The sequence below is a fragment of the Miniopterus natalensis genome, chromosome 5 (assembly GCF_054644295.1).
Source record: "Miniopterus natalensis isolate mMinNat1 chromosome 5, mMinNat1.hap1, whole genome shotgun sequence".
NCBI classification, from domain to species: domain Eukaryota; kingdom Metazoa; phylum Chordata; class Mammalia; order Chiroptera; family Miniopteridae; genus Miniopterus; species Miniopterus natalensis.
In genome coordinates this window covers 15778676-15803789 of record NC_142085.1, presented here as the reverse complement: position 1 = coordinate 15803789, position 25114 = coordinate 15778676, and the positions used below count along the sequence as shown (strand labels likewise).

The 25114-nt window shown below is 55.9% G+C and overlaps 1 protein-coding gene across 2 annotated transcripts in view; it reads right to left on the bottom strand.

Moving 5' to 3' along the window:
- Window positions 1–9531: 9531 nt before the first annotated feature.
- TTBK1 (tau tubulin kinase 1) overlaps window positions 9532–25114 on the bottom strand; it is a 33007-nt gene continuing 17424 nt past the window's right edge. The window contains exons 13-15 of one of the 2 annotated variants that reach the window (XM_087817120.1): window positions 24116–24394; window positions 10467–12004; window positions 9532–9919 (exon numbers count right to left, since the gene is read on the bottom strand). In XM_087817120.1, the coding sequence (XP_087673246.1) occupies window positions 9532–9919; window positions 10467–12004; window positions 24116–24394 (2205 nt within the window). The remainder of the gene's footprint in view (window positions 9920–10466; window positions 12005–24115; window positions 24395–25114) is intronic. The other variant, XM_016212664.2, reaches the window with a different exon arrangement.

The window sequence follows — 25114 nt, the reverse complement described above, 5'->3', positions numbered from 1 at the left end:
CCTTGGGTGCCCTTTGTCCTATGAAACCCTAGGTGAGCCTTGCCTATTTGCAGCCACAGCCTGGCCAGCAGCCCAGGATTCAAAACCAGGTGAAGGGTTCTTACTGCTGAGCCATGAGGGCTCTCTGTACCCTGTCAGATTTATGTCCCCACCTGGACCTTATGCCCTGGCCTGAGAAACACCTGGAACCACCCTGAGCAGCCTGGCCAATCTGGGGATCTCAGACCTATCACCTTCCCACGTCTTCACTCAGGGGCTCTTCCCATACACACAGTCCCTCCTGCCTGTTCCCACCCACCCCTATTTTCAGGAGCTTCCTAGATACCCCTGAGGGGGTGGGTAGGGAAGGAGAGGGTTTGCCAAGGTCCTGCCAGAGGTATCTGCAATGCCTAAGATTTAGGATGTGTCTGTCTTCCCCATTCAATTCTCTCACAGCCCTGCCACAAAAGCACAGCAGAAACCAGCGATGTCAAGTGTTTTTGATCTGATTCTCCAAACACCACATCAGCAGAGCTGGGAGGTTGTCAAATTGTGTTCCCAGGGCTCCAGATTTCTAAGCAAATAGGTGTCTAAGGGCCCAAGCTTTTTAAAAAGTTTGAAAATGACTAATTTAATCTAGTCCCCACTTTGAACAGATAAAGAAATGGGGTGTGGTTTGCTGGGGTCACATAGTGACTCAACAGCAGAAATAAAAAGGGAACCAGGACCCCTGACTCTAGCCCAGGTCTTTGGCCCCAGCTACTGAGCTCGAGATGTTCCGGTCTGCACTAGGCTGGGCTCCCTCAAAGAGCTCTGGGAAAAGAGTTAAATCAGTGACATGGTGTGTGTTCATGGAGGTGTAATAGGCATGGGACTGAGGGCAGGGATTTGGAGGTGGTGAGAGAAGGCAATAATAGTAAGAGATATTTGTTGAATTTCTAGTGCAACCTAAGCTTTCTGTGGATACAGAGATGTCTCAGACACAACCCCTGCCCTCACTGAGCATGCAGTCTACCAGGAGGGTTCAAACAAGTTACATAAACCTTCCTGCCTCCAGTCTCACCCCTTTCAACCCACTCTCCACACACCTGCCACAATGAACATTTTAGAACAAATGTGACAGGGGAGTGTCTCTGTTTAAAACCAGCTCTCACTGCTGGAGGGTGGAAGTCCAACTCCTTAACTTGGCCCATATGATCCCCAAGACTGGCTCCTCTCTACCCTGCCTCTGGCCCCTCCCAACTAGGCCCCCTTCCCTCCAGTTCCCCAGACACACCAGCCTGTTGGCACCTCACTGGCCTCCCTCCTATTCACCTGGTGGATGCCCAAGGCATCTTGGAGACCAGCTCAAGGGTGAGGCAACAACCGTCCCGTTTGTTATCCCTCACATGTGATCCCCACGCTGTTGGTTCCTCCCTCATTTAATACTATATATTCATATTATTTATATTAAAATATAAAACACCATAACCCTTTGCAGCTCCTAAGAGGTAAGTTTTGCAGCCATCTCATCTCCAGGCTCATCCAGTGGCTCCACAGGGGAAGACTCTGAGGTTTTCCCATAGCCTGAGATGACAGCCAATGAGGCCAACCCTGGGCATTGGCTGTGATGCCTTTGTTTTCACAACAGGGATTTCTCTCCTGCCTTAACCTGAAAAAGAGCTGGTAGTCATATAGTGGCCACATCTCCTTCTTTGCATTGTCGCCTAGGAAACTCAGATCTAAATCTGCAGCCACTTTCTACAGAGAGTAATTTGACATTAACTGTACCCCTGGCTTCATCAATAAAATGTTTTTATTGATTTTTTTAGAGAGAGAGAAAGGGAGAAATAGAAACATCGATGAGAGAGAGACATCAATCAGCTGCCTCCTGCACACCCCCTACTGGGGATCGAGCCCGCAACCTGGGCACATGCCCTGACCCGGAATCGAACCAGTGACCTCTTGGTGTGTGGGTTGGTGCATGGTGGTGGTGGTTGTAGTCACTGAGCAACACCGGCCAGGCGTGGCTTCATCTTATTCCGTGCCTTTGGCCCTTACGGCAGCTCTCCTCTCTGATGTCATCAAGGAATGATGGTGACAATGACTGTGATGTATAGAGGCAGATGATGGAGCTGGACAGGCAAGATATGAAATGCCAAGAGCCGAATCAGAAGACAAATCAACTCTGAATCACCAGTCAGGAACTGGTTTTGATTAACTTTTTAACTATCCCCATCCTCCAACCTGGAAATCCAAACCTGAGCTCGGAGGCCACAGTAGAGGAGACCTTCATTTATACCAGACTAGACGGGAAGGAGCCTTGTGCACTGGAAAAAAAACAACTCCTTAGTTGAAATTACTACTAGCACTGTTGGAGGATTTGGGGAAGAATAAATTCCTAAGATAAACAGTTTCCTATTTGGGATTACTTGCAATAGGGACTTCTTACACTTTAGGACTGCAAACTTTTTTACCCCTCTCTGCATTGAGTTACCTCAGCTAACCTCCCCACTTAGTTGGAGTTTCACTGAGCAATACCGCACGTAATCATTTCCTACATTGATGAGGGCGGTAATGACGGGATCCTTGTAGTTGTGCGTGTGACGATGGGATGGTGTAGTGGTGATGGAGGTGGGAGTCCTGATGGTAGAAATGATGGGGTGACTGAAGTAAGGATGAGGGCTGGGGCTGGGATAGTGGCAGTAGTGATGCGGTTACGAGGGCAGTGATGACGAGGATTATGTAGATGATGCTGATGGTGGTGGCGGTTGTAGTCGTGAAGGTGGTGGTGAAGGTGGTGGTGATGGTGAAGATGTGAAAGCTCCCTGACGGCAAGGACCTTGTTAATCATTATGTCATCAGAGCCTAGTGGTGATGGTGATGGTGATGGTGATGGTGATGGTGATGGTGATGGTGATGGTGGTGACGGAGCCTAGTTTGGAAGAAGAGTATCTGCGATTTGGGTGATGATGGTGCTGGAGGCGAGTAAGGGAGATAGTGATGATTGTGATAAAAATTGATGGTGGTAACAATGGGTGATGTTACACCACTTTGGGTTTCATACTACATGGGATAAGAAGGAATGAAGAAGATGCCACCTGGAGCTGATGAAAATGAGCTTGTATTGTATTTCCTTGACCTAGAGCCAAGTTCCCATGACCATGCTGACTCTCCAGCCCCATCACCTCATCACGATAGGCAACAATCAGGCTCCTGCATCTGCTGAGGGCTAGAAAGTCATTCTGACCGTCCTTCAATATTGTTAATCTCAGCTCTTGTCCTGGTCTTGATGCCTGAGCAGCCAATGGAAAAATCTCCACAGGCCCCAGTGTCTGATGATCAGAGACATGACACCCTCCACACTCTCACCTTGGTCTCTTTTCTCCAAGGCCCCCAAGGGGCCTTTCTTCCCTACTAGCAAAGGCCCCTCCAATGCCCCTGGTCTTGTAGCCCCTGACTGAGCAACCTTACTCAAGCCACTTATTTCTCTGTGCCCCTGTCCTCCGAGCTCTCTTAGCCACAGAAGAGAAATATCTTTCTGGGGGAGTGGGGAAGAGGTTGGCCAGGGGCTAGGCAGGTCCTAATGTGTGGAGCATCAGGTAGGCCCTGACTGGCCTTTGGGAAGTGAGTATGCCCAACAGGTGTCAGGCTCCTGGGAGAGGGGATGGGCAAGGTTCTCTGCAACCTTAGTTCTAAAGCCATCCTCCTGGGCATAGCCCACCCCTGCTCCAGGCCTTGTCCTGCCCCCTTCACTCCTCTCTCTGTTCCCTGATTCACACCTGTGACCACCACACTGAACCACAAGCAGTTCTCACACCTTCTCACCTTCCATGCCCATGCTGCTCCCTCTGCGAGAATGACCTCTCCTCTTTATCTGGCTAACTCTTGTTTGTCTTTCAAAATTCAGTCTAAGAGTCACATCGATCCGAAGGCCTTCTTTGAAGCTCCCAGTCTGGGCTGGAAGTCTGCCTGAGCCTCGTGTATCAGTGTACATAGCACATGAAAGTTAATTTTCAACCACCTCCTTCACAGCTCACTGGACACTGTCTCAATGCTCGACAGTCCCCCATGTCTGGCAGCCTCTGGTACATGTGGGGCTCAGCAGTGGCCTGCAGAATTAGTGGAATGAATGAATGATTAAAGGAATGCAAAATAATGAATGATCCATAGAATTCTTTCACTCATTTATTCTCAATAATAATAAAAGAAATTAAAAATAGAAAAAGATACCAGTTTCATCTATTTTATTATTCTGGGGATTTCCCCTAGGATTAGACATAGAGAAGTAAGCAAAGATCAAAGGAAGGTTATTAATTTTGGCACTATTTGAAATAGTGCAAAGTTGGGAAAAAATCTAATGGGAGGTCAACATGGAGCTGGGTAAATAGATTATGGAACATTCATGCCATGGACTATTAAGCAGCCATTTAAAAGAACATAAGGATCCTCATACATTACTGGTGAGAATGTAAAATGGCGTAGCCACTGTGGAAAAGGTTGGTAATTCCTCAAAGTATTAAAAAATTACCGTATGACCCAGCAATTCTATTTTGGATATTTTCACAGGCTATATATCCAAGAGAAATGAAAATGTATGTCCACACAAACACCTGTAAACAAATGTTCATAGCAGCATTATTCATAATAGCCAACGAGTAGGAAAAAAACAGTCCACGATGAATGGACAAGCAAAATGCGGCCGATCCATACAGCAGAATATTATTCAGCCATAAAAAGGAATGCGGTGCTGATACGGGCTACAGCGCGGGTGAACTCGAAACACTGAATGAAAGGAGGCAGTCACAAAGAGCCACATACTGCGTGATTCTAATGATATGAAATGTCCAAAATAAAAAAATCTATATAGAGACAGAAAGTAGTAGATTCATGGTTGCTGAGGACTGGAGGGGTTAAGGGGAAATGGGAGTGGCTGCAAACTAATAGGCGTGGAGTTTCTCGTTGGGGTGTTGGAAATGTGTCCCCCCCCCCATTCTTACTGTGGCGATGGTTACGCAGCTCTGAGTACACTACCTCTACATAGTCATATTCATAGATGGGGGCTCTCATATTTTAGTTTATATGCTTTTAGCTTTTGCCTTTTTACTGAAAACATGACCTGCTTGTGACACTTTCAAACAAGGAGGGCGATGGAAGCACACTAACGCCCCACTGAAGGCTGCGAGTCAGGCCCTGGCGCCCCCTGGCACCCATGCTGGAGAACAGGGGTTCCAGGAGGCCACCAAGGGGACCGAAGATGGTTACACAGGTTCTGGGATGGCAGAGGTGCTCAGAGGGAGAGCAGGACTTTGGAGCCTGGGCTCTCTTACCTCTGATCCCCAGGTAGGGCCCTGGGACAGAAATTGTTTATGGTACTACCTGGGTGAAAGATTCACACTTAGTGAACCTAGGGTCCAAAGTGCAAAAGGTACAGTGGATATACTGCACGAGAGCCTCCTTCCCCCAGCTTTCCTCCCAGAAGCAACTTGAGACCTCTAACTTGTCCAAATAGGTACACATTATACACACAGTTCTTTGACTTAGTCTTAGAGACCAGTCCACAGGTGCCTACAAAGAGCCACCTGCTTCACTGTAGAGCATCACAGTACCCCATAATAGGGTCCCCATTGTATGGGTGGCCACATTCTATTAATCAGTCCCAACAAACAGACTTTTAGTTACATCTGAACTTCTGCTTTTACAGGTCCACAGTCTCTCATACCAACCGTTGGGATCAGATTTCTTTTAGAATTCAGATTTCGCACACACACACACACACACACACACACACGTATGTAATACAATTCTGTGCATATTCCATAATCAAACACATTAACATTTCTACTGCAAACATGTATGACAAGTGGAATTAATAAAGACTGCAAATTGCCCTGCCAGGCGTGGCTCAGCAGTTGAGCATTGATCTAGGATCCAGGAGATCGCGGTTTGATTCCAGGCCAGGGCACATGCCCGGGTTGCGGGCTCCATCCCCAGTTGGGGGCGCGCAGGAGGCAGCCGATCAATGACTACTTTCTCATTATTGACATTTCTATCTCTCTCTCCCTCTCCCTTCCTCTCTCTGAAATCAATAAAGATATATTTCAATAAATAAATAAAGACCACAAATAGTCTTGTCAGGGTTTGGTACCAAACAAGCTTGTACCAATCTAATGGAAAAACTCCCAGTTTTCAGAACTTTTTCGGCTTCAGAATCACAGATGAGGCTTTGTGGAGCTGTACAAAGAATGCCGCAATGAATGATTTTAGACATGCAATCTTGTGAATTTATAAGTGTATACAGAAGATACCTTTCTAGAAGTGCTGGGCCACAGGCTGTGTTCATTTGTGATTTTTATAGATTTTACTAGAATAGTGACCAAGTTCTTCCTTGTCTGTGAGCTGTTGTACTTCAGTTTTCCAAACACGCTCACTTTTGTCTGTTAACTTCTGGGCAATGACAATTCTTCCTCCCTCCCTCTCTGCAGAAAGCTAAACTTAGAGTCTCTGGCCCTTGGGAGAGAAAGCCAAGGGAGCTGAAAGGGCACAGCTTTGCCATCAGGGACAGCAGGAAGCCTCCTCCCACCAGTGTGACCCTGAGCAAGTTACCTGCATCCTCCAGGGCTTCCATTTCCTCGCCTGTGGGACAGTCTGCTTCACAACGGTCCCTGGGCACTTGCGCACCAACCTGTGCTGTCCTCTCCTGCCCACTACCAGCCCAGGGCCCGGGCTCTGCCCTCTCCCCCAAAAGAAGAAGAGTCCAGGCCAGCAGAAAGGTCCACAGGCTTTTTAATGGTGTGATGGCTACTTCCCTTCTGAGACCCGATCTAATCATGACAGCGGCTTCCAGGGTGCTGGGGTAGGGGTGGACAGTGCGGGGTGGGCAGAGGCCATGCAGTGACAGGGACGGGGTGGGGGAGGGTGTTACATTCTGTTTGGCATGTAAACATTCTTTAGTGGCTTCCTTGGGGAGGGGGAGGGCAACTCCCTGCCCCCCACCCCCGCCCACCAGGGCCGGTCCCCAGGGCTGAGAAGACTGAGCAAGCCAGGCCCCTGCGAGGAGCTGGGAAGGGGGGAGCCCACGTACCTGGGGCACAGTCCCTCTCCACAGTCCCTCTTGGTGCACAGTGAGGCTGGGGTGGGAAGGCATGTTCTGGGGTGAGCAGCCCGGCATCTGGGCCAGTGGCACAGGCTGTCATGATGAAGTGCCGGAGGAGCGCAGTGGTGGTGGTGGTGTGACACTCTTACAGAGAAGGGGCTCAGGACCCGCAGGGCTTGGTGGAGGGGATGGGTGCTCAAGGAGGAAGAGGCTGCAGCTGGGGGTGGGGCACTGGGAGATATGGTTTCCTCTGCCCTAGATCCTTCCTGGGGAGAGAAGCAGAGTCCTCTAGCCTCCTCCCACACTCGCGCCTGCTCCTCTTCCCCCAACCTTGGTGACATTCAATGACGCAGAGGCCTGAGGTCAGTTGGGAGCCCTAGGGAGGTCTGGTTTCCCAAGGACAGACAGGGTTTTGCAGCTCTGCCCAGCTTCAGTGCTGGGTGAAACTGGGGAGTGGGATGGGCCTGGGGCTCTCTCAGGTCACCCCCCTTTCCTCTCAACACCAAACCAGGGTGTTGTTGGTCCTGGGGCAGGGGTGAGTCTGGGGGCCCTACATTCACAGTTCGGTTGGTGGCAAGGAGCAGGCCCAGGACCTGGGCACCAGGGGTCATGCCCTGGTCCCCACCTGGCAGGAGCTGATTGTCATTCAGAGAAGCTCTAGGTGGGAGGGCTCGGCCCCTCCTCCACCCCCTCTGCTGGACCCAGAGGGCAGTAGAGGCCTTGGGAGGGTCTCGGGTTGACAAAGAGGGCTCTGTCCAGAGAGGTTTCCTGAGTGTTCTGGGAGCTTCTGCGTCAGCATGGGGTGGACCTCGGGGGTGTCCACCCTGGAGTCCTCCTCTAGGCTGGTCTGCAGAGAAGCCACCACCTTGGTGTGGAAGCAGCTGCCCAAGCCTGCTGACTCTCCATGAGGGGCTTCAGCTGGCACCACCAGGCTGCTCCCTGGTCCAACTTCCTCATGAGCATCCTTCTAAGCAATGGTGGCCGGGTGCTGCCAGACCACTGGGGCATGCTGGGGCCTTTCTTCCTCTTCCGCTGGTTCTCTTGCCTTGTTCTCCATGACCCAGTGAAGAATAGAGGGGCAGGCCAGGGGACAGGGGCTGTGGGTTCCAAGCATGGAGGAGCCTGCTGGGGACCTGTTCCAGATAGGCAGGGTTGGATGTCCCTTCTGCAGCCAGTGCACTGCTTGGCCCAGACATGGGCAGTTGAGGCTCGTGATGAGCTGGGATGAGAGCTATGCAGGAACCAGACCCAGGGGGAAGCCCATATGTATTCATGGAGCAGCACAGTCCTCACATCTCTGCAGGGACAGCTCAGCTGCATGGTTTGGGGTTAGGACAAGAGGGGACAAGCTGAAGGGTGAGCTGGGGGAGGAGAGGATTTGGGCTGGACCCATCGCACAAGCATACAATCTGGAAGTTAAAAGGGCCTTTCTGCCTTGAGTCCAGGGGCTAGCTGTCTGTTTCTGCTCTCTCTGATGACTAAGGGAGATGATGGTCACAGCCAGGAGAACAGGGAGGGTGACCTGGCCAGAACTGTGTCCCTGAATCTCCAAAGGGCCAGTGAGAGATGATAACCAGCCATTCTCCACCTCCACTGAACCCAGGAGGGAAGGGAGTTGGCCGAAACTGCAGTAGGCAAGATTGAGGTTAGATGGCAATAAGGAATTCCTGATGGTGAGGGGTCCTGAGCACTAGATTGAGGGCCAAGGGACAGGTGAAAACTTCTTTAAAGCCCCTCCTCCAACTTCCCACTAGGAAATACTTGCCCAGGCAGGCAGCCCACACTCTATGGTTCTCACTAAGACCCCACCCAAATTTAGGGGGGAGAAGAGAATCTGCACTTTAGAGGTGCAGGGGAGCAACCTCCATCACCTGCTCACTGCCTCCCACAGGGGTGTCCAGGATGGAGCTGACCTTGGGGCAGGTCATACCTGCTCCCTCACACCTGAGTAGACCCATGGCCCCTAGGTCCCACCTCCCCACCCCCAGTCTAGTCGCTGAAAAGAGGTCCTTCCCAGGAGACTGTGGGGTTGACCCCTAGGGGAGGCTGGAGCCACCACTTCCGGACATTGAGGCCGCCTTTCTGAAAAGGGGGGCTTTGGCTGGAGGAGGGCCGGGAGGGGGAAAGGCTCTGTAGGCGGTGTCAAAGCAGAGGAGTGCCGGGGGTGGAGCCCGGGGAGCAGCGGAGGCCTGGCGGGGGAGCAGGCTGTCCCGATTAGTGGGGTCCTCGGTGAGGAGTGGCCGGGCCTTCCCCAGGCGGAGGGTGAGCCAGCCCCACCCGGGGGGCCGCGGGGGTGGGAGGGGCTGGGGAAAGGGAGGGGAGGGGAGCCTGGCCGGCGGCGGCGCGGCGGGGCGGGCGGGAAGCTGGGCCGCGGGTGGCGCGCGTCAGGCGCGTAAGGCTGTGCTGGGAGCGGTTCCAGTGTGGCCGGCTGCGGGGGAGCGGGAGGAGGGCGGGGGCCGCGCGGAGCCCGCGCGTCATTATCTGGCCCCCGCCCGGCCCTCCGCCGCACCTGCCCGGCCTTTGGTTGCTGAGCGCTGAGTCTGGAGTTTCCCTCTGGGTCCTTTTTTGGGGACCCCTGGGGAAGAGGTGCCATCAGGCTCGGCCTGGGCCTGTGAGGCGCCCCGGGGTGGGGGACCCCCGGGCCGGGCCTGGTGCGAGGGGGAGGGGCTCTCTTTGCGGGACAGGGACTGGCTCCGGGGAGACGCGCTGGAGTTGCGAGTGGTGGAGGCGGGGAGGCCCGGACTGCGCGGGGCTGGGGACCTGGTGCTGGCTTGGGCTCGCCCTGGGCCCTGGCCTCGGCCCGGGGGTTGTTTGGGACGGAGGTCAGCAGCAATGGCCGACCCTGGGGGCTTCTGCAGCTGGAGCCTGCGGGAGGAGCGGAGGAGAGAAACAAGAGAAAAGAGGGGCGGAGAAGAGACATTTTCAGAATCGCACCGAGCCCTGGAGTCCTGCATCCTCAAACCTGTTTGAGACCATGGCACAGATGGATAAACTGAGGCCTAATGCTCCATCCTCCAGGGCAGGACCTCTAAGGGCCACGCCCTCCCAGGCCCCTCCGGCAGAGCTTGCTGCAGGCTTTCCTTGAGGCCTGTGTTTCATCTTTCGAATTCTCATGGAGTTTGCATTCTGCTCTATAATATATCCATGTTTATATTAAAATAAAGTTTCCTCCCATTTAGCTTCAAATGCCCCATGGCACACCAGAGGCTCCCATCAACCTTTCCCAAACCTGGCCTCCCTGGCACCCCTCCAGGCATGCTCACTGTGTCCACCCCATGAACCCAGGGGCAGGGCTGGGACCTGAGTCAGAAGAGAGACCTAGCTGGGGAGGCGGGGGACAGGAGGTGTAGTTGGGGGTCCTTCCTGAGTCTTGGCTCTGGGGCAGTCCCTGGGGCTGGCAGTGGTTTCTCACCTGCTGGTGATGGCTGTGTCAGATGCTGGGGCCGCACCACGGGGTCTGCCAGGGGACTGCTGGGCTGGGGCAGGCGTGGGCATGCGGATGCTGACGGGGCGGGGAATCCGGCTGCGGGTGGCAGCTGCCCGCCCGGCCTTGCTGGGCACGGAGGGCTCAGAGGCAGGCGTGTCCTCCTCCGAGGCGGTGCCCGACAGTGTCTCAGAGGCCCGGCGCTGGCCCTCGCTGGAGGAGGAGGAGGCCCCGGAGGCCAGCCGCAGCAGCAGCCGGCCCTGCCTCTTCTCCATCACCAGCCGTGCCAGGTCCTGCTGTGGCCTCGCCCTCTTGCCCCGCCGCTCTTTGGCCGACAGTGAACCCGAGGGCTCCGAGCCTGTGTCCTCCTCAGACAGCAGGACAGGTATACGGCTCCTGCAGCGAGGGCCTGGCGTGGCACGGTGACTGGGGGAGATGGTGGCCAGTTTTTCGGGGTCTGGTTCCAGCAGGGATGCTGGGGCTGGCCCGTCGGCAAGCGATGATCCATTGGGCAGTGAGTCCTTGGCCACCTCCAAGGGGGTGTCCCCAGGAGGGCCAGATAGGGCATAGCGCTCCAGCCCTGACTGGGCAATGCCATTCTCCACGGGCACAGAGGTTCTTTCCTCTGCAGCCCTCCCATCAGAGGGCACCTCCAGGCCCAGCTCGCCCCCAGAGCTGAGCTCCTCGGGCCGTGAGGCTTGTCCACCGGAAGACATGACGTTGAGGTGGGTTTTCTCTGCAATGTGCACAAAGGTCCTCTCAACTTTGGTGAAGGGTGAGGAGGTGACTGCCACTCCCCCTGCCCCTGTGGTCACTGCCCCGGTCCCCAACCCTGTCCCAGGCCCAGGGGGCTTGGGCTCAGACTTGAGGATGGAGGACAGGGTGCCTGGCTCAGACACATCCAGCTGGCTGCCCGTGGGCTGGGGCCGCTCGTTTTGAGGGGTGAGGGCAGCCAGGGTGCCCAGGTCAGGGTCAGGGGCCAGGTCGGCAGTGACAGGCGACTTCTTCATGTCACCGGGGGAGACGAGCACCAGGGTTTTGGAGCCCTCCTCAGGCTCCAGGTCCCCGTCGGCCACGGAGGCCCGGCCCCTGGACTCCTTCTGGTCGTCGGCCAGCAGTGTGGACGGGGCGCCCTCCTGGCTCCGGTCGGTGCTCCTCTCGCTCCCTTCGCTGCTGGACCCACTTCCAGGCCCCAGCACCTCCCCCAGAGCCACTGCCTCCTCCTCCCCCTCCCCTTCCTCCTCCTCCTCCTCTTCTTCCTCTTCCTCCTCCTCCTCTTCTTCCTCTTCCTCCTCCTCTTCCTCCTCCTCCTCCTCCTTCCCATTAGCTTGAGGCTGTAGGGGACTCAGCGGGGCCTGGGGGGCGGCGAGGAGCATGTGGGAGAAGCCCACCCTCCGGACCCTGTGGAGCAAGCGAGCCCGCTCCCGGTAATCGGAGAGGTCTTTCTTGAAGTCCTGGTAGGGCAGGCTCAGGGGCACAGCTCGTGGGAGACCGTTCACCTCGAACGGGGGCGCCACGGAGAACACCTGCAGGGGACACACACAGGGACCCACCAAGGTCACCCACCCTCCTGGGCCCAAGAAGACCCGGGGTGCACCCACAGCTAGGGGGCCCGCAGGCGTGCCCACGGAGTGTGAGCAACACGAGGGCAGGCACTGGGTCTGTTCTGTTCATTGCTCTATCCCCAGGGCCTGGAATGGTTCTCAGTAAATCTCCCATGAATGACTGTGTCCATGCTCCCGGTCCCCTGAGGTCCCAGGCCCGGATCCTGGTGGCTCTTCTGTTTCTCAGTCTCCCATTTCCCCCACTCCTCTCCTCACCACATGCATCCCCAAACCCAGAGCCACTCTAGTTCAATCAATAGAGTCAAATGACCACTGCAAGGCAGATCAACCCTCCCTTTTACAGTAGAGGAAACCAGGTCCCGAGAGGGGCCCTCACTGCCTCCTCACAGAGCATAGTTCCTCTGCAGCCAGGAGCTGGCTGCCCAAGGCCACCAAGACCTGTGTGGGACAAGGCGAAGTTCAGGCTGCCCCAACTCCCCAAAACTCAGCCTGGGCCACTGGAGCTCCAGGACCCTTCTCCTGCCCCTTCCTGCCCTGTCAGCCAGGAATTTCTCAGACCTCTGCAGGTGTTTGGAGTCTGTACTTCCTCTAGGAATTCACAGCCGAGCTGTGAAAAGACAGTTTCTTTTCACTGATCTTGGTTTCCTAAGGCTCCTGCCGCATGCCCCCTTAGCCTCCTTCCTTCCAGACTAGAAAGGCCCGACCACCTTATCAGGACTTCTTATCAGAAGCTGCTGCTGCATCTTCTCCAGCTCTGCCCTGTGAATCCACACACATCCCGGGCCCCCACAATGTACCGGGCCCCATCCAGACTGACTTGGCTTTGTTCCAGGCGTGATGGTGCTAACAGTGTCCAGCACCGTGTTAGCCTTTTGAACACACGGCCTCCGTCTTCCTAAACAGCCCATTCAGACCAGAAGCCCCAGAGAGATCCTGACAGCCCCAACACCTTTGGGTGGCATCCAGACTCTCAGGGAGTCCTGCCAAGTACCTTCTTAGACATCTGTGTCTGCTGCCCCAGCCCCACGGACACGGCCCTGTCTTGCCTGATGGTTGCCCCCCACTGACCTGTTTTTTGCATCCCACATTGCCCATCCATCCACCCCATAGCTGCCCGAGGGATCTTCCTGAAAGTTAAATCAAACCCCATCTCTCTGCTTCAAACCTACAGAAACCTCCACTGGCCCCCACAGTCCTCAGGAGACAATGCCTATCCTTGGCTTGGCATATGAGAAACCCCCCTTCCCCCATGATCTGGCCCCTACCTTCTGCTCCAGCCTCACTTCTAGCAGCACCCTCTGATCCCCCGCCCTCCACCCCAATCACTCAGATGCTGCGGGTAGTTCCCTAAATGTGTCATGCATCTCACACTTCCGGGCCTTTTCCCGAGGCAGTTTCCTTCTCATGCCCTCTATTCACACGAAAAATTCCCGTTCTTCTTCCAGGACCCAGCTCAAACAGCTCCTCTTCCAAAAAGCCTTCCTGTCCACCTACCAAGCAGGCCGCATCACCCTCCTTGGTACGTGTTTTCCCACATCCTTCCCTTAGAGAACCTTCCACCCTCTATTCCACATACAGGTATTTGCATGGTTTTCTCTCCTCATAAGCACTAAGCCCCTTGAGGTTTTCCATTCATCCATCCATCCATCCACCCATTCGAGAAGTCCTGAACTTGAATCCAGTGTTAAACAACAGAGACACGGTCCTTATTTTCATGGAGTGTGCAATCTCTATATCAGGAAGGGAAATGGGGCTAATGCATACTCCCCCAAGGCCGTGATCATAAATAAAGTCATACAGGCAATGGGTCTGGCATGTTGCAGTTTCTTGATAAATGTTAGCTCCCTCCCACCCTCCTCCTGCCTGGTTTGAAGATCATTGCTTCTCTCCCTGACCCCAGAAATGCCTGGATACCACATATATAGGGGATAGGGTGATAGGAAAAGGAGGGGGTCTGCTAGCTGAGGTCTTTGTGCAAATAGTCAGCCCAAAGGCTGGTGGAGGGGGAAGGCAGAAATCCCCAAAGCCAAGGGTCTGCCCCAACTGCCATAATCTCCCACTATCAGACCATTAGGTGAGGACTTGATGGATGGAGGTTGGGAGGGGGGACTGGTACAAGAAGGGACATCATCAGACCCCAGACAGGACCCCAATATACCCTGTTTGAGCCAGACAGAGAACTTCCTTAGAGCACTGTCCCCTTCATATCCAGGCTGGAAGTCCCAAGCAATTTTTTGTTTTTCTGTAGCATTCTCATTCTTCATTTATTCATTAATTCATTTAGCAAACATTAACACTGCTTTTGTGCCAGGCCTTGTGTTGGGACCCTTTGCCATGTTTAGTTACCAACATCAAGGCTAGAGCAGATGACTGGGCAGAGGTGGAGGGGGTTGCTGTGAGCTCCTGGGTTTGTGAGGACCACGGGGTAGGTGCTGGCACTGACAGCCAGGGACAGGCAGAGAGATACAGAGCTCTGATCTTGTCTTCCTTCCTGTCCAGCTCAGAACTCACCCACCCAACACGAGACACATTCTCCCCGGCAGGGATATCCTTCAACCTCACCAGGCATCCTTTCTCAGCAGAGCCTCTGCCTATTTTCCCTGCCCCATCTCTGACGCTTTGGGCGTACCTGGCAGAACCACCTTTTCCTCTGGCCAGGACCTGGATCTCTCTGAAAAAGCGCCACCCATAGGATGGGCCTGCCTCTCACAGCGCCCATGCCCACGTTAGATGGTCACAGCTGGAACCCTCTCTCCTTCCATCTCAAAGTCGTTACATGAGAACTGAAAATCAGGCATCAGTGATAATATCAGGCTGGAAAGAGGCATTGACATGCCCAAGTCACAGAGCCCATCAACCAGAATGGACCAGAACTCTGTCCACTGCCTCACTGGCCTCCCATCCTCCCAAGCAGGGAAACCTGGGACCCTCTGCCCTTTAGCAGGAAGGGCTGTGAACCTCACAGCTTTATCCTACGGATCATTCACTGCCAAGTCCACCTCCACCTGGGTTTGCTGGGTTTTCTGTTTCAAAATCCCTCTGCCTCCCACCCCCATCCCCACATCTGGCTCCATGTAAAAAGTCTTCCCTCATTCTCTCCTGGTCTATCCTGGGCGCCTAAGCCCAATGCACTCATTCATTCATCCACGCCATCCAGTGCTCATTCACTCAGTCAGCGATCACTAGATAGCCTCTGTGTGCTTGGCCCTGGCAGCTGAGGACACCATGGGAAGGGGACAGCAGTGACACCCCTCATTCCAGCTCAGAGGGAAGCAAGAGTGCTAGGTGTCAGCAGGGGACCCAGAGGTCTAGGGAAGCTCAGACCTTCCTGCTCCCTTCCCAGGGCAGCGACCTTTTATGATTTCAATCTGCTTATTATGGGTCTCTAGCCTGGTTTGCACAGCATTATCTGTGGGTGCTTCTTAAAAACACAGAGTCCTGCTCTAGCTGGTTTGGCTCAGTGATTAGAGCATCGGCCCATGGACTGAAGGGTCCCAGGTTTGATTCCAGCCAAGGGTGCATACCTCGTATCTTGGTTACAGGCTTGATGCCCCGCCCTGGTTGGGGCACTTGCAGGAGGCAACCAATCCATGTGTCTCTCCCACCTCCCTCTCTCTCTCTCTCTCTCTCTCTCTCTCTTTCTCTCTCTCTCTCTCTCTCTCCCTTCCACTCTCTCTGAAAAGCAATAGAAAAATATCCTCAGGTTAGGATTAAAAATATATATATACAGAGTCCTTCCCCCAGATTCTGTAGGTCAGTGATGAGGCCCAGAAATCTATCTGTTTAAAGTTTCCTGGTGAGTCTACTGGAGTTTGGCAAAAGGCAGATGTCATAAGGGTGAATCGCAGTAGGAGGGGAAAGCAGGCCATTGGAGCTGGGACACGTAGAGAGAACGTAAGGCCCAGCCCTCTCCCTGCCCCCACTGAGCCCGGACCAGAGGGCTGTGGCCTCACTAGCTTCAGAGCCCAGCCCAAGTTCATGTTTCCTGCAGTCAGTAGGAAAAGTGAAGGGAGGTAGACAGGCCAGGCTCTGATCTTCCCCTACCACCAACAAAACTGGCTCTCCTCAGCTCTCACCCTCTGACACTGACACTGGGGGCAGGTTACTCCACATTCCTCCATCCCCACACAGGGTGCATAGAGCAACTCTCCTGCCTGGCCCCCGGCCAAGCCCAGACACTGCACACTGCACATCCGCACCCGGGTCCCAAGGTCGAAGAAGGGGGGCTGCTGAGTGACAGAAACAGGAGGGTGAGCCCCAATGCCCACCCTTCCCCCGCTGGGTGGGGGTGGGGAAGGCTTTGTGCCGCTCACAGCAGTGCCCCCCTCCTCTTTCCTCAGCAGCCACCAGGTACACACCTCCTATCCCCCCCTTCCCCAGGGAAAACTCTTCCTTGCCATAATTGCCCAGCCTGAAAATTGGAGATGAGAAGTCAACAGTGTCGCCTCTTTTGCTCACCACGGCTTTCCCAGATTCTTTACCTATCTGTCTGTGTCTCCACTCTCAAACCACATCTGCTGAGCCAGGAGTCCTCCTCCTATCCCTCCACCCTACACCCAGGAGTCCCATCCACCCCAGACTCACTGGCCAGTGACAGTCCTCTGGGTGGAAGGTGACTGCCTACCCTAGATCTATGCAGATCTTCACACACTCCATCTCCAGGTCTCTTTGTCCCCAACCCATCCCTTGTCCCGGGGGCAAGGAGCTGACAGCCCAGGGCATTGTAAATGCTCTGGAGGTCCAGAAATGCAGCTGTAGCCTGCCCTTCCTCCGCCCCCACACTTGCTTCAGGCCTCAAGGAGGAAGATGTCTCCCTCTTTTGGCACTGTGGCAGCAGGCCTGCAGGGGTGATGGGGATCAGAGAGGACAGGGAAAGCACCCCACCCTCTGCAGTCTCAGAAGTCTGTGCAATCCTCTCCTTGGCCATGTCCCCACCCTCTCATTGACCTAGTCCCACAACTCACATTCTATCCTAGCACCCCCACTCCCTCAACAGACCCTCTCCCCAGCCAGAGCTACCTCAGAGCCCCCACTGGAGCAGAGGGGCAGGGGAAGGCTCCTGGGGCAGCCTCACAGAGCTCTCTGGAATCCTAGCTTCCCATCCCACCGCACCCATGGATTCAACAGTCTGATCCGTATAGAAACTATGAGTGGGTCCACCCCTTACCTCTCCTGGCTTTGGCAAGGTGGCAATCTGGCAGTTTGGAGTAGGGCCCCAGAGACCAGAATCCAGCCCCAAGCTCCTCCCCCGAATGAAAGGCGACAGCCAGCTAGGAGGGAGTGAGCTGCTCAAGTCCAACCTGGCTGCGACCTCCGGGGGACCCCTCCCCCTCCCCATCCGCCCATCTTAGCTGAGGGTTGAGGTAGGGGTGGGGATGGAGAACCTGGATCCAGATTTTGGTCCCACCACATCCCTGAGTCAGCAAAAGCCTAGCCCCTGCCCTCTGCCCGACAGGGCGACTCCAGAGTTGGGGTCCGGGCGAGGGGTGGGTCAGGAGGGAGGTGGGTTAAAGAAAGCAGGCGAGGCGGGGCTCCTGGAAGGCGTCTTTAATCAGGATTTGGTAGTACACAAGCTCTCCGGATTGTCTGCATTAACATACAGGGACTTAAAAAGGCACAAGATCCCTCGCACAGGGACACGTGACGACGGGGCGCCCCCACCCCCGCCAGTGCGCGGCCCCGTGCGCGTGGGTGCGTGTCCGTGTCCCACCCCGTGGCGGCGCCGCGCGTGTGCGTGTCGGTTTCAAGTGTTGGATTTGTACAGTACTCGCAGCCTGGGGGCGGGGCTCGGCGCCTGCTTTCCCACCGGGCCCGCGGCCCCGACGGCGCTGCGTACACTGAGGACGCACCCCGGAGAGAGAGAAAAGAGCGTCCCATCTTCGTGTGTGTGGTTTTGAGTTTTTCGTGCATGCTTTCGCGGGCCGAGGCCGGGGAACAGTGCAAGCTTATAATACAGGATTACTGCAGCACAAGGGGGTTATGATGGGAGGGGGGCTCAGGAATCAACCAGCTGGGACCCGGGAGGGTCCTCTCGCCCACCCCCTTCCCATTCCTCGCTTCCCTCTCCACCGCGATTGGGGAGCGCCTCCTGACGCTGGGAGGGGGTCCTCGGGTGCTTGGAGGGAAGGGGCTCAGCTGGGCTCCCGGGGCTGAGCTCCCCCCATCCTTCCAGTCCCACCTCTCAGGGGGCCGGGGGCCGGGGCCAGCTTTCTCCAGCTCAGTACTGTCAGCCCTAAGCGCCCCGAACCCCGCCCCCTCCCCCACGGAAGCCCCTCCTAAGTGAGGGGAGGGGTCGGCGGAGCAAGTGCAAAGGAAGCAGATGTTGGTCCCTGAGTTTTATTTTCGGGGTTGGGGAGGGAGAAGAGCCGGAAGTGGGGGCAAGTTTGAGGTCACCCCAGGGCCCCCAGTGATGGAGTGGGGTGGGGCAGGAGATACGCACTCTGGGGCGTGGGCGAAAGGGGGTGTTGGGTGGCTCTGAGAGATCGAGGCTCAAAGCTTGGCTCCCCCTCAACTCTGGGCTCTTTGGCATCCAAATACAAGGCCAATTATTTGGGGGGTGGGGACAGCCAGGTGGGCGGTGAGGTAACTGGAATCCGGGGTGGGGCGACGGGGCTATTCGAGCCTGGAAAACGGGCCAGCTCCCCCTCCCAGCCCCTCATCTGCACCCCTGACCTGGGAGCACTGGGGGCGGGGGGGCGGCGAGCCTCCCTCCAGCCCCCGTCCCTCCCCGGGGCCAGGGACCCAGCGGCCGCGAGCCAGCAGAGGGGAAAGCAAACCAGGACTGAGCGCGACGTCGGGGCGCAGGGGGTGGAACCCAAGTGGAGTCTTTAGCAGCAGGCAGCTCGGCGGCTGGGGTGCAGGGCAGGGGCTGAAGTCCCTGGGGTCGCGCCTGGCGCCCGGGAGGGAAGCTCTGCGGACTTTAGGGACGGGGGTGGGGTGCGGGGGGGCTCAGTGGCCGCGCGGTCCTCTGGTCACGGGCGTAGCAGCTAATTAGTTAAAAAGACGGAACGTACATTCGTGGTGCGACGGCGGCGCGGACAGGGGTGTGACACGGGCGGGTCCCGGGCACCCCGACAGAGTGGGAAGTGATGGTTGGGGTCCCGTTACACTTAGAAACCTGTGAGAGGTGCCGGGAAACGCGGGCCTTGTGCTCTCGCTGGCTGGGGCTGCTAGTTTGCTGTCCGGAGAGTGGATGGAGGGCGCGCACAGCTCGGAGCGTGTCTGTGCGCGTGTGTGCCGGTTAGTGTGGCGAAGTGACCCCCACCCCGCACCCCAACCCAGCCTGCGCAGGTGGAAAAGACGGTATGTGGGGGAACTGACCAAGTGAGGGGGGAGCCCTGGGAAGGTTCCCGTACTCCTTTGGGTTTCATTGCCCCTCCTCCCCCACTGCTGCTGCGTCTCAGCTCTTTACTCGGAGGAGGGGCCGCTCAGGCTCGGGGGGGGGGGGGGGGGGGGGGGGGGGGGGGCTCCCTGGGCTGGGAACCCACCGGGTGGTGTGTGGAACCATTAGGGACATTTGAGGGGTGTGGTCCTCAGCCTGGGAGCCTCTCCCTTAGGGAGAGGGATGCTTTAAAATTTTCAGAGGCTGATCCACCAGTCCCAGGGGCACCTCTGCTCCTAGTGGGAATGTGAACTTTGGGGACATGCCCCCCAACTTAAGGAGAGCGATTTGCCACACTCCTTATTACCAAGGTTTGCCCATGAAGGTGGGCTGATTCCTGCCCTTCAGGCTGGGATCTCAGTGGAGCCTGGGGTAGGGTGGGGAGGAGTTCAGGCCCTCCTTAAGTGTCTATGCTTCCACCCTCAAATCAACCCAAGAGCAGCAGGGGATACAGCATTCTCTGTGCTCCGACAGCCAAGGGCACCCACAGCCCCCCTAAGCATGATCCCCTCCCCTGGCCACCCAGTACAGACACATTGACTCAGCTCCTTCTGCTAAGCCCAGTAGCCCAGGCTCCCCTCCCCCACTGCCTCGAATACAGCACCACCCCTCCCCAGAAAAAGGGACCTAGGCGGGGCAGAGGAGAGAAACAGTCAAGGAGGGTCCTGGGATTGGAGAGGCCTGCCCCCTCTGGCTGGGGAAGCAAGGGTTAATGTGCCAGCATGGCTCAGAGATGCCATCCATCATTCCCCACCTGGGCAGTTTTAGGCCCATTTTCCCCAAAACTGGAAATGCAAAGGGAGATCGCAGGGTTAGGGATGCTAGTGGTTGGAAGAGTGTAGAGTGGTTATTGCTGTGACCCAAGCTGCCTTGAGAGTGTGGGGGTGTCTGTTCATTATGGAGAATTTAATAGAGCATTTTTCACTGACTCGGGTCCTATGAGGAGGGCCCCTCTCACGAGGAACCAGTCCACTGGCCCACACATACATTCAGACACACACAATACATCCGCACAGCACACACCCCCACCGGCTGTGAGCTGTCTCTGCTAAGCAGCCCACCTGACTGGGGGAAGAGCACTGTCCCTTTGAGAGTTGCAGCCTTGGACAGAAGGGAGGTAGACAGTGCTCAGGCTCACAGAGGTTGCAAACTGAGTTGGGGTCTCTGCCTATAAACAGGTTTTGTTAGGTTCACACAGTGATTTTTCTTTAAAAAGTTGTGTTTTTTTTTAAATTAGATGCCAATAATTAAAAATTGAGAGACTTCATGTAAAAATTGGAGATTTCAGCAACAATTGGCTGAGCAGAGGATGATATAGTAGTTCCCCTGTTTACCACTCCCTGACACTGCTTGGCTCCTCTTGACCAGTGAGTTAGTGACACTGAGCTGAAATCCCATGGTCAACGTTCACCAACTTCAGTACCTGCCCTGTCTGTGAGCCTGACCCCAAGGATCTCACCGAGACCACCAAGGTCAAAGTTTTAAGCATCTGCTTTCTCACTATAACCCTTACTCGGCCACCTAATTCCCAGAGCTGCCATAGGATGCTTGGGATGGTGTGGGATTGAGAGGTTGGGGTCTCTGGAGAGAAAGGCTCTGCCATTTCAAACAACCCCAGTACTCTGGAGTGACCCCACCTGAACACCATCGGAGTCTGACCCACAGACAACTCCCTTCTTACTAGATGGGGGGAGGAGGGACCAACCAGGAAGGACAGTAAGTAGACCAGTACACAGACCGAAATACTTTAAATTCCTATCAAACAAGACCTCAGTTATTCGGCATTGACAGAGGTGTTTTTAAAATAAGTTTTTGTAAGTTAAACATTCTAATTAATCCATTAAATGAAGATAATACTGGGATCTCCCTCATAGACTATTATGAGGATTAAATGAGTTAATTTTGTAAAGTGCTTAGACCACTGCCTGGCACATAATAAGCCCTGGGTGCCAGTGACTGTTAAATAAGATAAAAAATAAATAACTGGAAGTCAATCCAGTATGCTGGGTGTGACTATAAAGTATGAAAACAGCATTTCCAAAGTACAACCAAGAGCACTGCCTCCTTTCAAAGCTGACTTTGGGGAGGCTATGCACTTTCCCAGAGCAGAGTATCACTTCTCCTCTTTGGGAAAACCTTCAGAAAGAAGAGCCTGACAACACCGCAGGCTCACAGCTTCCCCGCCCAGCCTGCGACCTGGAGACAGTGACTCAACTCCAAACCAGGCAGGGCTCTGCCAAGCTTCATGTGAACTTGAACAAGTGGCTTCAAATGGACTTAGCTGTTTCCAAAAGTCAAAGCCACCCTCAAAAGATAATATTATCAAGATCACCTCCAGTTAGCTCAGAGCTTTATGGCTTATAAGACACTCTTTCCCTCACACAGAGGGCATGCAAAAGAGTGTTCCCCAAAGGACAAAATGTTTTGAATCACGATCTTACTTTAAAGGACACGCCCTCTCCCACAGGTATCAGTTCTGGGTGTGTGTGTGTGTGTGAGTGTGTGCGTGTGTGTGTGTGTGTGTGCGTGTGTGTGTGTGTGTGTGCGTGTGTGTGTGTGTGTGTGTGTGTGGAAGTTCAGCCACCTTTGGAATGGATTCCCCACCTCCAAAGGCTTTGGAAACAGTAATATGCACTTAATGCTAAAACAAGGCTGAAGGTAGTGCCACCGTCTTTGATAAGTCACAAGGCACTTTGGGATCTTAGAGTACCTCAGGGTTCTGGTCACTGAGTGGGAGCTGTGCTCAGGGTTGGGTAGTGGAACCCTCTAGAAGGGAATGCCGGATAAGAGAGTGCTTGGTTTCAGCCTGCCCCCACTGCCGCCAACTTTTGGAGCGGCTGGTGGACTGACTCCCCTTCACTTCACCCTGCCGCTAGCTGGGGAGGACCGGATAGGGCCAGAGGGGGGCGGGCAGTGCAGGAAGGCGGGAGTGGGGCTACTGTTCGCCCACCTCTCACCTTTGTGCTTTGTGTTTTCTGTCCTTTCTTAAGAAGGTTCTACCCTGACCCCCCCTCTAGCTTCTGTGACTCAAAATAGCCCAGAGAGAAGGCCTAAGAATGAACAACCAGGACTGGGGTGGGGTGGGGGACAAGTTTCCTTCCTAGATGGGGAAGGTGCTCCTGGCCCAGACGTGGCTGGGGGGGAGGTCCCTGAGGCCTCTACTCCAGTCAGAGATAGCTGGGGAGTGGACGGAGGAGAGCTGGGAGGGCAGCAGAGGTCGGGGAGATGGGGGTAGAGAGAAGAGCCAGGATGAGAGTAGGTGCATAGGAAACTATCGAGGACTGCACAGATATCTTCCTGACTCCCTAACACACCCACGCACACCCACACACAGACTTGTGCAGTGCACAGCCTAAGCAACCACCCACGGCAGCCCTGCCACACGCACTGATGCTCAGATAGAAGCAGACTCACACCCACCCACAAGCGTACAGGCATGCACACAGGCACGGGCACAGTCTCACTGCAGCAAACGCTCTGCGCACCTTCAGGCCCCCCCCCTCCTCCCGTCCCTGTACAGGCGTTGTCCTTCATCACTACCTCATTACCTCGGGGAACAGAGGTGCTGGCTGGCATGGGCAGGAATAAAGAAAGGGAACCTTGGGGATCCTTGCACTGACAGGTTAGGGGCTGAAAAATGGGCAGAAAGGGCATAAGCAATCTGGCATCCTGATCCCCCACCTATCTCCAGGTCCCCGTCTGATCTGCCTCCCCCGTGCTGACTTCACCGTGGTCCCTTGGGACCAGCCAGCTTGGCTGAGCACCTACAGGAAGAAGTCGCCCTCAGAGAGGGCAGTGGTGGGCAGTGGTGGGGCTTGTCCTGAGCTCACAGGTCCTGCCTCATCCTTAACAATCACCCTCTCTGTCACTACTTCTAGACTGTGTACCCTCTCCCCTAGGCGCCAGCTCCCTCCGGAGGGCAGATCTCAGGCCTGCATTCATCCGTCCTCAGCTCCCAAGGAGCTAGACCAGGCAACCACTCCCGCCAGTGAGTGACAGCACACACGCCTTGGGGAAGGGGCAGCCTGCAGCGGACCCAGCGCCAGGCCTCCTGGGCTGAGATGTGGGAGGCGGGGACTGTGTCCTCTGTGACAGGGGCATGTGACAGGCTCGCCGGGTCACAGGCTGCCTCCCCGCAGCGCTGAGTATAGAGGCACTCCCCAGCAACCCCAGGCCTGGCTGGCCAGGCCTCCATCTCACACACGGGGCCGCTGCCTTGCCCCAAGCAGACAGGCGGGCACTCGCGCTCCGCCACGTGAGGCCCAGTTCTGCCACCCCCACCTGAGCGGACAGGGCCCAGCCATGCCAAGAGATCAAAGATTAAACAGAACCAACCCCACGCTAGACTGACTCTGACCCATCTCCCTGACACCTTGGTTTCTACTGGACTCTGGACTCACCGACGACTCCAGCCAAGTACCACCGTCCTGTCCCTGAAACTGCAGACAGCACCACCCTTCCTGCACCATGTGGCTGGCACGGGGCAAAGGGAGACGGGGGGAGGGGTATTACAGTACCTTGGGCCAAGTTAGGGGGGCTGTATTGCACGGTGGGGCGGATGGGGCGTGTGAGTGTGATTATTGCGTCCCGGGAAGGAACCACGGTCTCTGTCTGCTCCCCACCCCCCCCACCTGCCCCCTCCAGGAGGGGGGGGGCCCAGCCTAGGTCTTGTGGGTGAAGCGGGCCCACACCTGCTGCAGCTGGGACCGCGAGATGCGGAGCACCGAGGGGACGAGTCTGTGGTTGCCGGCGGCGAGGGGCGCGTGGCGCCGGTGGGGCGCCCGCACGGGGCTGCTCTCCGCCGAGCGGCTGCGCTGAATGAGGGAACCGGAGGAGCCCGAGGAGCCGCCGCCGCCGGGGTGAGGGTAATGCTCGGTCTCCAGCGTGGAGGAGGAGAACACGGAGGACGCCAGTCGTCGCAGGGGGCTGTACCGCGGGAGGGAGTGCCCCGAGAGTCTGTCCTCCTCCGACTGAAAGAGACCAAGAGAGTGGAGGGAAAAGAGGTGTCAGGCACAGACTCGACGGCTCCGTCTCGGGGACCACCCACCGCGCACAGCCCCTGCGGCGACGGCGTCCCGGCGGGTGGGCAGCGTCGGGCGGGGGGAGGGGCGCGGACCGCCCCGTCCTGCCTCGGAACCTAGGCTCTGGCTTCCAGCGCCCATCCCTCTCCTCCTCTCTGCGGCCTCTTTGCAGAGGCCTTGGCCACTCACCTCCTTCAGGAAGCTTTCCTGGCTTAGCCCCACCTAGCTCAGAGTTCCCTCTGGGCTGGGGAATCCTCTCTGCAGCCGTCCCTGCCATGCAGGTGTCAGCAGCTGTTCCCCATCCGCCTGCGTCCCCAGCTGGACTCCATGTTCTCACCGCTCACCCTCTGCCTTGGCACCTCCACCCCATCACAGGGGGTGTTAGGGTTTCAGCGACAACTATCATAAGGGTAGGATTCTGGGGTCCAACTGCTCATGGCTGAATCCCAGCTCCACCACTTGCTACCTGGGGGAACCTCAAGCGAGTTACTTCCTTCGCTTCTCCATGCCTCAGCTTCCTCATCTGTGAAATGGGGTAACAATAGCTCCTACCTCACAGGGTTGTTACGGTGATTAGATGTTATAATACGCAGAGCAACTAGAACGGCACCTGCCACGGAGTAAACGCTATGTCCTGTAAGCGGCTTTATTATACTTTAAATCACTCTT